This window comes from Emys orbicularis, chromosome 12 (genome assembly GCF_028017835.1).
Source record: "Emys orbicularis isolate rEmyOrb1 chromosome 12, rEmyOrb1.hap1, whole genome shotgun sequence".
NCBI lineage: Eukaryota > Metazoa > Chordata > Testudines > Emydidae > Emys > Emys orbicularis.
This window is the reverse complement of record NC_088694.1, coordinates 20,216,240-20,229,508: the sequence shown is the minus strand read 5'-3', so window position 1 is coordinate 20,229,508 and position 13,269 is coordinate 20,216,240. Positions and strand designations below refer to the sequence as shown.

Genomic DNA, 13,269 nt, shown 5'->3' with positions numbered 1-13,269 from the left:
CTGCACTTGCTCAGCCGGTAGTTGAAGAGTTCTTTTTCACTGTCCAGGGCGCCTGTATAGGGCTTCATGAGCCAGGGCATTAGCGGGTAGGCTGGGTCCCCGAGGATCACTATAGGCATCTCCACATCCCCAACAGTTATTTTGTGGTCTGGGAAGTAAATACCTTCCTGCAGCCGTCTAAACAGACCAGAGTTCCTGAAAACACGAGCGTCATGAACTTTGCCCAGCCATCCGACGTTGATGTTGGTAAAACGTCCCCTATGGTCCACCAGTGCTTGCAGCACCATTGAAAAGTAGCCCTTTCGGTTAATGTACTGGCTGGCCTGGTGGTCCGGTCCCAGGATAGGGATGTGAGTTCCATCTATAGCCCCACCGCAGTTTGGGAATCCCATCGCGGTGAAGCCATCTATGATGACCTGCACGTTTCCAAGGGTCACTACCTTTGACAGCAGTAGCTCAACGATTGCGTTGGCTACTTGCATCACAGCAACCCACACGGTAGATTTGCCCACGCCAAAGTGGTTCGCGACTGACCGGTAGCTGTCTGGCATTGCAAGCTTCCAGAGGGCTATGGCCACTCGCTTCTGGACAGTCAGGGCTGCTCGCATCCGGGTGTCCTTGCGATTCAGGGCAGAGGACAGCAACTCTCAAAGTTCAAGGAAAGTTCCCTTACGCATCCGAAAGTTTCGCAGCCACTGTGATTCATCCCAGACCTGCAGCAGTATGCGGTCCCACCAGTCCGTGCTTGTTTCCCGGGGCCAGAATCGCCGTTCCACAGCATCAACATGACCCATTGCCACCATGATGTTCACGGTGCGGTGTCACGTGCTTTGCGAGAGGTCTGTGCCCCTCTCAGACTTCAGGTCCTCACTGCGCTGCCGTAGCCTCCTCGCCCGATTTCTCAGCATCTGCCTCTGGAAAAGGTGTACGATAAGGTGCGAGGTGTTGACAACGGCCATAACTACAGCGATGGTCGCAGCGGGCTCCATGCTCGCAGTGCTGTGGCGTCCGCGCTGTCACTGACCAGAAAAGTGCGCGAACTGATTGCCCGCCGGCTCTTTCAGGGAGCGAGGGCGGGAGTGACGGTTGGATGACGACAGTTACCCAAAACCACCCTCGACACATTTTTTTCCCCAGCAGGCATTGGAGGCTCGACCCAGAATTCCAATGGGCAGCGGGGACTGCGGGAACTGTGGGATAGCTGCCCACAGTGCATCGCTTCCAATGTCGACGCTTGCCCCGTTAGTGTGGACTCACAAAGTCGAATTACTGTCCTTAGTGTGGATACACACGTTCGACTTTGTAATATCGATTCCACATATTCGATTTAAGTAAAATCGAACTACTCTCGTAGTGTAGACATACCCTAAGCAAAGACTGGAGCACCAACTGACACAGCGCCCTCTAGCAACGTGCTGTACTCCCGAGGAACTATTTGAGATAAGTAATAACACCAGATCTTGGCTGAGATTTTGGACCAATAAGCTATGATGATGACCATTAAAAATAGTGTTTACTGGTGGCTGTGACAAAAAGATTCACTTTGGATCAAACTCAAGACTACCCATTTCCACGCATGCATATTCTGAACTAACCTGGTCATTTCACATGCCTTGACACAAAAGAATCAAGTTGGCAGATTTTCCTTTGAAGATTTTTTTTTCATTTTACTAAATATTAAAAAGCACAGGTTAAAAAAAAGCTTGCTCATTTTCTCTAGGTTAAAAAGCTAGATAGCATCTTGTAAAATGTTTATTCAGCTAACTGCCAACAGAGGCTACCTGCATTCTGCGAGAGAGTTATATTTGAAGAAGCCTCAGTCCTTACCCTCATTGGATGAATATCTGCATATGGTGGTTTTCCTTCAGCCATTTCTATTGAAGTGATTCCCAGTGACCAGATATCTGCTACACAGTTATACCCTATTTCTTGGATCACTTCTGGAGCCATCCAAAATGGGGTTCCTATAACTGTGTTCCGTTTTGCCATGGTATCCTAAAATGGAAGGGGGGGGGGGGGAGCAGAAGAACAGACTATTTGGCAAGCAGAAGAAACAAGTTTGCCAGCTATTCATTAATAAATAACACTGTCCCTAAAGATTATACACAAAAGTTACTCAGTAAAACTGAAATAAGGAATTTTGCACATTAGGATTGAGATGCATTGGCAGAACTGTGTGGGGACTCAGTAGGAAACAGTAGGTGTTACTACAGTATGTGCTACTACACACAACTGTTTTGGTGCTTTAGTTCTGTGAACAAGAAAGCCAGAGTGTCAGCCTGCCTGTCCCTCCTCTGGGCCCCATTGTAGTGCATGTGCACTGTATTCATGTACGTGCTAAACAATTGAATTTAGCGTAATCTCTCCAGTAAGTGTTTCACTTGTACCTGCAGGCTGAATGAGAAATTTCTACATACACAACCCAAGTAACAATTTTACTCACTGTAAGTTGGCCTGCTACCCCAAAATCTGCAAGTTTAGCATGTCCTTCTGTATTTAGTAATATATTTCCAGCTTTGATATCTCTGTGTATTTTCCTCATAAAATGCAGATATTCTAGTCCTTTGAGGGTTGCTTGTACTATTGTAGCTATTTCCTCTTCTGTCAACTAAAGAAAAAAAAGCAGTTAGATTGGTATCTCATGCCGAAGACCAACATTTCCTTGAAATACAAATACAAGATTCCCATACCAACTAGCAGAAAATTCTATGCAGTTTCAGTTACCAAGATACAGTATTATCTATACACAGTACAGCTGGTTTACTTTGTCTCCCTTCATGTATTGTGTGTACATGGCCCTTTCACAGGTAACTTGCTATTACACCACCACTGTAACGGGACAAGGTCAACTATAAAAAGCCCAGCACTGAAAATCAGGATTCTATTTTTTCAGACATACATATAATTGTAATCAGAAAACTTACTCAAACTGCAATTACATTATCTTGAATGATCAAGTTAGCTACCTAGTTAAACATTGTGGTTTCCAGGAGTTCTGGGTGCTTGCAGCTCACAGGACACCTAATGAGAGCTCTGGATGCTCTGAAAAAATCAGGCCAAAGAACTAGGGATAGACTACTACAAAGCTACTTAATGTAATATAAAATATGTAATATTTAGACTGGATACTTAAAGCTTGACATTGTATAAATATGGATTGTAAGGGGAAAGGACTTACTGTTTTATTTCGTAATCGAATTATATCAGACACAGATCCAGCTCCACAGTACTCCATGACTATCCAGAGGTCCGTGTTCTTAAAATAGCTGCCATAATACTTGACTACATGGGGACTATGGAAAATTAGAGAAAACGAGTCAGATACTGTTGATGAAAGCAATTTTATAAATAGGAGCACAATATAAAGCACAGCCAAAAAAGATGCTAAGAGTTCAGGGTCAGACTTGGGATCCCAGACTTAAGGCTGAATATATTACAAGGTTAAGAGTTTGCAGGAAATGCTCATATCCTCCATTTGGGGATTTCCTCTTAAATACCGTAACAACCATTCCTCCCAGTTCTGCAATTTAGTTCTGAGACATAATGCATTTTACTTATCTAATAAGAGTTAAGTCTTTACAGTACAATAGGTCAGTTTATCTTATCTACAGTTGCTGCCTGGCTGCCCAAGAAGCAATAACCTACTCTATATTAATGTATCAGATCATAAGAATGACCCTCTGTCCTTTAGAAAGAAGCCAAAGGCTGTCAAAAATGGACCAGTTATAAAAGGAACAAAAATAAACTCTCTGCTCTATGAATGAATCTCTCTTATGTAAGAATTTAAATTTTGATATCAGAAGAGTTAGTCACCATGTAGGAGTCTCCCAGAATGTTTGCGCAGAGAACAGAGTTCTTCCATGATTCACTATCCCTACTGCTCACAAGTGTCGAGCAGTTGGGCAAAATGGAAGGTCCCATTTTAGGCCTTATACTCTCTTTTAAAAACAAAACACTCAAAGAAGCCTAATGGATTTTGTAAATTAATTCACAGAATACTTTATGAACAGGTTCTAAAAAGGTTACATTTTATTTAGTCAGACAACGATTACCAGAAGGAAGAGGGAATAGCTGTAGACGTGTACTCAGCAGAATTATACATCATTGTGTCACGTTTTGGTACTGCAAATCTTATTCATGTTAAGCTTTTTTGCTTGCTTGCAGTTTAAAAAAATAGTTCCTCAGACTAAAGGCTTAACACTAAAATAAGTAAGGACTTAGAAATGGTATGTGGCTTTTAAGTATTTATCCAAGGGAAACTTTTGTAGCAGGAGGGCAGTTGTGTATATGATCTCTTCATAAGCTTTTCTGCTCGGACAGTTTTTCCAAAGGAAATGAGTGAAATCAGTGAGAGATACACAGGGCCCGACTTTCATAATACAACCACCCCACTTGTGCAAGAGTAATTTTGAGTGGCCACCGACTTAGTTGTGTATTTTAATGCACTAAAACCTGCACATACTAGTGATGGCTCTGCAAATGAGAATTCTGTCACCTTTGCAGACAGCACACTAGCCTGTGCATATGCAAAGTGAAACACACAAGTGGAACTCAGGTGGAGGCACGCTGAGGTAAGGGGCGAGGGGAGAGAGAGAAAGAGAGAGAGAGAGAGAGAGAAATCATGCATACATCGCCTGCTCTCTTTCGGTTTTCCAAATAGCACTTATTGTAAACAAAGTCTATTAAACTAGACTGAGGAGAGGCCAGCTTAAGAACATTTAAAAAAAACTCAATGTAAATCATGTTTCTTTGATAAATGTTGGCTAGTCCACTTCAGACAGTGCAACAGCACAGTGTTTCCTAGATTCAACTGCTAAGCAGATCCCATGCAATACTTTTCTTAAGGGGTTGCAGGTGGGATTCATTGCAGGCACTTACCTATCACATTGCTGCATTATGGATATTTCCTTTATGATCTCCTGCAGGTCAGACTCAACAGGAACCTGTTTAATTGCAACAACTTGACCTGTTTCTTTATGAATAGCTTTGAATACACTGCCATAGGATCTGTAACAATCAAAATGTGAAATACTAAATACAAGCAATACAACAGGTTAAAAACTGGCACACTTTTTGGTTTACACTTAGAGGTGCATCATAATCTGGAAAAAAAAGGAACATTGTTTAATGACCTCTCCTACTACGAATATCTTAATAGTTGATTTTTTGAACACCACATACAACTTGGACCTAATAAAACAGGAGTATTTGCAAAACTTCAGTTAATCTACAGGCTCCTGGTGCTATAGTAACAATGAGAAATACATAGGAAAGATGCTAATCACCACATTCCCAATAACCTTAAAAATATCTTTTTACCCAAACTCCAGCAAACTCATTTCTCCAAACTATTTTCAATATACATTTAACTGAAGTGCAGTAAAAACTGGTCTATATAGGTTTTCATATCATGCTCATCACCATAGTAACTGAACAACATGACTATACATCTGCCACTTGTTTGTTCTCTCATCCTCTCCCCAGAGGGAGAAATATATGCAGTGGAGTGTCTTGTTTTGGTAGATTTTTCTGTCTGTTTGTTCAAATATAAGATATATCTGTTGATATACGTTTATGTTAGAGAAGGCAAAGTGAAAAAATGTGAGCCTTGATGCTGGAACAGATGGTGGTCAGGTTTATGATGGTCCTTAGTGTCTGAGCAAGTTCATTCCAGTGTCTTGGACCAGTGCCTGAGAAAGTTCTATCTCCCACACAACGAATTTTATTCTTATTGTTGAGAGTTTCATTGTGCCAGAGGAGTGAAGCTGTCAACCACAGTCCTCATCCCAAAGCTTTAGACCATCTTGGGCAATACTATATACTTTTATATATAGGCACATGGTATAGAAGCTTCATATTTTGCATGCTTAAAATTATGTTTTCATCCATTTGCAAATAAGGTACAGCAACAATTTCCTATAATGCATACACAATAACTCTTGAGAAACGAATGGATGTCATGGCAATAAACTTGCAGGCAACAGGGAAGTAAACCAAACTGTCACTTATATCCATTTAATTCATGAAGTACAGTGATGGTGTCCAGATTATCTCAGACTGAGGTAAAGCACTGCAATCGTTTCAAAGATGCAGGAAAAAATAGGGCAACATAGGGGCTTCTCACAAGACACGGTTCTGACCCTAAAGTAGAGAAATCTGCAGGGCTTGGTGGAGACGTAGCCAAGAAAGTCTCTGTATTCACAGCACCACGCAATAAACACTGCATAAGCTGTTCCAAGATAAGCAAATTAGAAAGACAAAAAGAAATAAGATGTTTGCCCCTACACTCCAATATTATGTTTTTCTACAAAATCAAGGTATTTGGATAACCCTCTCACCCCCAAAATTAAATCAGTTATTGCTTCAATGAACAAGAGGATCAGAATAAGAAATTTCCTTTGAGACAGAAGGGCTTAGAATAAGTAAGTTTTAATTTCTTATAAAATTGTAAATAAATAAAAAGAGCCATAAGAATTAACTTTTCTGAGGCTTTCAATTTTTTATCACCAACTTTTCCGCCAGCATTAGTGTTTACTATAACTATTCCTAAATCTTGTCTCAAACACAGTTGTCTGTCTCCACTGGTATACTGTAATTCAAATAGACCAAATATGTTCCAGCTATCTTGATGGAAAAAAATACTTTTCCAGCATAAGTCTGTACATTGTCAGAGGTTTAGAATTCAACATTGTATTCAGTTATTGTAGTTTCAGAATTTCACACAGCACTTAACTGTTTAACTGGATGCCAGTTAGTAAGAATTTACAGTCCATCCATTTTGCCAGAACTAGATATTGTTACTGGGCACAAGTGCAGTGTCAGTTTCATGGGTTCATCTTGAAATAGACTACTGAGTTTACAGAAGTTGTCTGTCACATGATTTGTTCAACATATCTTATTCAGGCACAGTATAGGATTAAAAAGAAGTGCCTGAGTATCAGAATGCAAGCTAACCTCAACTTTTATGTTTCTTCTAGTTAGCATCTTCCTCCTACACCACACTGAACTTCCAACAAGAGGTTCTAAGATGAAAAGGAGAACATTTAATTTCAGTTTTCAATGTTCAGCAATGTTAATACAGTTCAAGTTCTCCACTTAGGAGTAGGGAAGTATGTTTTTTTCCCTCCTACACTTTGTGGGGAAATATGCCTCCCACTCTCACTATTCTAGTGCTAGATATTTTTTGCTTGCCTCTTTGTCTGGATTTACAATTAATTTTGGTTTTTTATACTTCAGTAAGGAGGTGATGTTTTCTAGCTATAGCCTGTACATTAAAAACCAGGAAAATGAAAGGGTTACTGTGTGTAATGCCCAACAATTGAAATGGTCATTTTTACTCTCAACAATTTAATTCTTCTATTACTTATTTTATGTTCTACATTTTAATATTTGGATTAAGAATTGATAAAAAAAGTTAGACAATTTACAACTACTTATGTTTTCTGATTCCCAATACTTTCAAGGGAGAATGCTGACTCTTTCTGTCTACTTGATTCAAAATGAGGTCACTGCTAAAAAGTATCCTTAAAAATGCAGCTCCAAAGCCAACAGTCCCATTCACTGAATGGAGATACTGAAATAGCAGTAGGTATATCTATAAAACAGTTTTGATACGGTATTTATTGTTTTATCTAGTAAAAAGTTTGTTTATATTAGGGCTCTGTCATCAAATGAGACACATTACATTTAAGCTAGAAAAATGTACATTTTATTTCCGGTGCCCATTCAAGCATTTTTAAATTTAAAAGTTCCTCAATTTAAAACTGGTGTTTACACAACTCGGAGCTTAGATGTAGGTGTTCCAATGACAAGCACTATATTCAAAATGCCACCTGCCTCAAAAAAAGTTCTCTGTTAAAAAAAAACCCACAGGTCTTCACAAATAGTCAGTCATTACATGTATATGTTCTTGGACAAGTTTACATTCTGCACATTGTATAAGACACTCACCCTTCTCCCAGCTTCTCCAGGACATCAAATACTTCTTCTGGCTGCTTAGTCAAACTATCTTCATCTAATTTCTTCAGCTGCCTGTATATATACAGAGATGTAGAAATTAAAGAGTTTAAGATTCTGTAATTTGGTTATTTCTGAGAACAGAACTTTAAGTAAAACTCATTTTAAACCATGCAACTCTGACAATTTGACAAAAATACATTTTATCTTAATATAAAATTTAGTCTGCTTGAGGAGTAAAATACAGCGGTTAGATGTAGTGTGAAGTAAACTGCATTTAGCACAATCAGACCACCAGGTACTGCTATTTCTTACTACTACAAAAGGTCTGAGTCTTACAGGGGGGCAGCGTTTTATCAAGCACAAAGATCTACATTTCCTCTCGGTGGCAGGAAACAGTAAGTAGTATCAGAATATATTCAGGATCATTTCCACACCATTTGAACATCATGATGTCTACACTTATTGAACAAATCTTCAACAAGCTCGAAGTCTTGTGGCATAAGATAGTTTAGAAAAAGCTTGTACCAAGAATCCACACAAACATTTTGTTAAATTTATTTTCATGCTTTTTTTTTTTTTTTTGGTGCTTTGTGATGCATAAAGAAAAGGTTTGTTTGGGGGAGGTTTTTTCCTTGCTTATTTTTCACACTTGAAATTCAGATTTTGTACATCTTGGAAGACTATGAATGACTGGAGAACTGGTAGGATAATAGCATAAAAAAACCCAACAACAATGAAACTGAAATCTCATTAACCGAGATAGAAAGTGATTTTTAGTCAGACTGCTTAAATCTCCTATAGTTGAAACATTTAGGAGCAAGGTTGCCTTTGTTAAAGATTCCTATGCTCATTCAATTTGAAGGAAAAAACCAAACAAACTTTTCCTTCATCACAAAGCAGCAAGAAAAGCACAAAGCTAGTCTTTACAGGTTACCTTTAATATACGTTACATACGATCACTACAAGGTTCTAAACAGTCCTTAAGGACATAAGCTCTCAAAACCTATCCTTTACAATCCACTAAGTGACATATAATAGACACAAGAAAAGATACATTGCCTCCATTTGAACCCAAAAGAGCTCAGTTGTGGATCCAAAAGACAAGCATGATCCCCCACTATCAGTCAATTTTGATTCCCACACTTGAGCCAGGTTAAGATGAAGCACGTGTGTATGCTTATAACTTACAAATAAATATCTGATGGCTTCTATGGGCTGGAGTTACTAAACATCAAGACAGCAAATACAGATTTTGTATTTGTGATACTAAGGTGGCTCATCAGATGCTATTAAAAAAATGTAAAAAGTTTTTATTAAGATTTTGTAAACCAGGAATAGAAGCCACGCTGTGCTCATTTTCTATTATGTTTATATACAAAAGCAATATAGCAGAAGCAGTACACACATGCGTTATGTACAATGGCTTCCTGAAATGAAGAAAATATTACAAACAAGCAGACTCAGGAAATGGCGAAATACTGAAAGTAGTCACTAGCTTCTCTGCAAAGATAAGCATTGAACCAACAGAATGTTACTTGTTTGAAAGAAAAAAAACCAGAATCAGTAGATAATCACCATATAAGTCATGATTTCCAAGCAGTGTGAAATGTGGAAATCTAAAGGACAGATACTATACTAAAAAAAGCATCTAGTATGAGACCCAACCATTAAGTATCAAGATAGAATTTTAGAAAATCCAAGCACTACACAAGTTAATTAGAAGCCAACTTAACTTCTGTTTCTACTGACACCACCAGAATACAGATTCCGAACAAATTCAGAAATTCAAGTTTTATTTAATCATTACCTAAAAAGCTCTGAATCAATGATGAGTGAGCCGATTCATTTAGAATCGGTGTACATTTTTAGAGAGAGTTGAAGCCATAAAACCAGCATTACTGTACGGACATGAACACTCCAATCTGGGTCAAGTATAGTTAAACGTTTGCATAAAGAGTTATAAAATAAATGCACACATTTCTACTAGTAGAAATGTTACTCCATCATTTAAAAAAACAACTGCTATCTACGCCACAGAACAAAGGAAGCTGCCTCTTCAGTTCATCATTCAAATATACCGTTAGAAGCAGCTGCAAGCTACCGATAGCATTTTGACAAACTGAAACTTCATTCAATTGAAGAGATGCCTCTAAAACATCCCCTATCTCGGGTTGCTCAAGTACAGCCTGCAGTGAAATGATAGGAAGGTAACAGGTTTATTCAAAGGTTTCACTGAAATCCCAAGATATAACTCGTCTTCACACCCAACAGACATTGCTGTACCTGACACAAAGAAGATAAAGAACACTGAGGGACATAAGTAACAGTATACACGGTTCTGTGCATAGCTGTTAAGAATAAACATCTTGTCATGCTAATTAGTTTGCACTACAACTAAACATTTTGACCATTTAATGGAAGAGCCGGAGTGCAAAGAACTAACATAATTTCACTTTTTGCCAAATATACATGCAATAGTGACCTTTACTGATATATAACTTATTATTAAGGAGAGTCGTTAGCAATTAAACATCTGATTTCTCACCCCCCCCCCCAATTAAAAAAGCAACCTGACAGCAGACTTGACATCTCTTAGTACAAAGGGTGGGGTTTTTTGTTTTGTTTTTTGAGTGCAAGACTTGTGCTTCCATTTTTCAATAGAAAAGGTTTGAGTCATTTGTTTTTCCACAACTTGACAGGGTTTCCTCAAAGGGTGGAGGCCTGATTATGCTAAAGTTGTTTTCGCAAATTCCCTTCTCTGCAAGCCTGATCCCACTGTTAAACTAATCTAGTGGCAAAAAAACAAAAACCAGTTAATGTTTTAATATTCCAGGTTTCTACCCCCTGGGGTTCTCTTTAAAGCAATTTGATGCTCCTCATTCATTCAAAGTGTTGCCATTGGTTGTGTTCTTCTACAGCTAGTCTCCATCTCTCCCCCTCTTTTGTCCAAGGTCCTCAATCTTATAAATGGACATAAGAACACTGAAAAATTCTAAGACTATGTGGACCAAGCAGATCTAACCTAAAAGATAAAGCTGTGTGCAATCTCACAAGAGATGTACATTAATGGAAACAGAAAGTTACCACAACAATCACCCGCAACTGCCACCACAAGTGTGGCAGAATTGTTTCTAAGGTATTTTTAAAGTGCCTACCTTCTTGAGCAATAAGTGCTTATTCTTAAAAGGGGCTTATAGAACATTTCTTTGGGTCTCCCACTGTGTTTTTGGTTGTCTATTTAGAGTGTAAATGCCTCAGGGCAAGACGACTACCTTCTGAATCTTCTACTGCCCTGAACATAGTCACAATTTTAACATACCCTTTTGATGGTCATAAGACAGATGCCTTATATAGCAGTATCATTGCTGAAAGACATGTGGCTTAACTTTTGTTTTCAAGATTTGGTGTCCCTAAACCCTGTTTGCCAGAAGCTGGGAATAGGCAACAGGGGATGGATCACTTGAGGATCACCTGTTCTGTTCATTCCCTCTGTAGCACATGGCATTGACCACTGTCAGAAGACAGGATATTGGGCTAGATGGACCCACTATGGCCATTTTTATGTTCTGCTTACCACACTTACATTAAGTAGTTTGCAATTACTCCAGGTTGCATCTTTCTTGTGTAATATTTAACCTACTGAAAAGTCTTGAAGTCTCTTAGCTTCATCCTATTCTTAGCTTTCTATGACTTGTGGTTTCATTAAGGTTCCTAAAATAACACAATTACTAGCCTGAACAAATTGCAAATGTGATGGAGCGCATGCTTACTCTTAAATTTATCTAATCCCTCTTTAAGAAAAGGAAATTTGTGAGGGTATTTTATTAAAACACAAGGGCACTGAAGATTGGAAATTGTGATGCCAACATTTTAGCTGCACATCAGTAGTGCTGGTTATTGCCGCAACAAAACTTGTAACCATAATGCAACCACACACAGCCTACTTGACAAAACAGACACCTCTTTCCACAGATATGTAAGGAACAAACTCCTACACCTTGCCCTGGCCACTGCAAACTTTACCTTAGGAGCAAACATAAGAATTTACCACTCCACTATCAAATTCTTTTTCTTCTATCCCTAATGGATGCAAGGTTTATTACCCTGCCATGTATTTAATAACCCTGGCCCTTTATCATTTATCCACATAATTATTATACTTGGGCTCTGTACATATTACATTTATTTCCCTTCAGTTGTTTTTATCCCTTCTTGATGAATTTCTAACACTCCCACTGCAGTAGGGTCCACGCACCAATATTAGTGAAGCTGTAGTGACACATGCTGCCTCAGGGGATTTTTAGCCTGAGGAGAAAAGTCCTGTGATGCTGGTTGCTATGTCACCCATCCCACGGCTCCCTGGGAAAACGTGGTATAGCTAAAGGATGAGTCACTTACGAACCTGGGCTGATTTTAGATGATTTAACCTTTCAGTGGGCAGGTGTTTTATTTATATTTCCCACAGCGCCACCCCCCTCATCTCTCTCCCACACCTCCCACAGACCGACCCACACCTCCCCTCATCCCAACCCCTTCATCCCCCCACAGACCGTCCCACCCCACTCATCCCCAGCCTCCCACAGACCGACCCACCCCCTCGTCCCTAGCCTCCCACAGACCGACCCACCCCCTCATCCCCAGCCTCCCACAGACCGACCCACCCCCTCATCCCCAGCCTCCCACATACGACCCACCCTCCTTCACCCCCTCATCTCCCCACAGACCGTCCCACCCCCCTCATCCCCAGCCTCCTACAGACAGACCCACCCCCTCCGTCCCCAGCCTCCCACATACGACCCACCCTCCTTCACCCCCTCATCCCCCCACAGACCGACCGACCCACCCCCTTGTCCCCCCGCCTCCCACAGACCGACCCACCCCCGCCGCCTCCCACAGACCGACCCAACCTCCTTCATCCCCCAACCTCCCATAACCCAACCCCTAGTCCCGACACCCCAAGCCCCTCACCGGCGCGGGTTGCGCAGCTGCACGGTCTCCATGGCGCCCTAGAGCAGCAGGGCAGGGGGCGCGCTCATTCTTCCATGACTCCAGCCGCTCACTCCCGGCGCTTTCCCAAGGCCACTTCCGCTTCACTTCCGCCTCCTCTCTACACACCGGAAACAAGGGGCGGGGTCATCGTCACATGGTCTTACAGAAAGGGAGGCGCTGCCCGCCTTCCGCGGCCGCAGGGGCGTGGTCCTTCCACTGGCTCCGCCCCTCCCCACTCAAGAGGAGGTGCGGGCAGTTTTCTTGCTCATCCCTCCGGGCTGGTTCAGAGTCAGCCCCTAGGACAGGGCAGTGTATTGAGGG

General features: G+C 40.7%; 1 protein-coding gene across 1 annotated transcript in view; it reads right to left on the bottom strand.

Moving 5' to 3' along the window:
* Positions 1-13,062, bottom strand: part of STK4 (serine/threonine kinase 4) — a 74,349-nt gene extending 61,287 nt beyond the window's left edge. Inside the window, exons 1-6 of the mRNA XM_065414264.1 lie at positions 12,928-13,062; positions 7,951-8,031; positions 4,879-5,007; positions 3,179-3,293; positions 2,444-2,608; positions 1,828-1,995 (exon numbers count right to left, since the gene is read on the bottom strand). Coding sequence (XP_065270336.1) covers positions 1,828-1,995; positions 2,444-2,608; positions 3,179-3,293; positions 4,879-5,007; positions 7,951-8,031; positions 12,928-12,959 — 690 coding nt within the window. The 5' untranslated portion in view covers positions 12,960-13,062. The remainder of the gene's footprint in view (positions 1-1,827; positions 1,996-2,443; positions 2,609-3,178; positions 3,294-4,878; positions 5,008-7,950; positions 8,032-12,927) is intronic.
* Between the last annotated feature and the right edge of the window lie 207 nt (positions 13,063-13,269).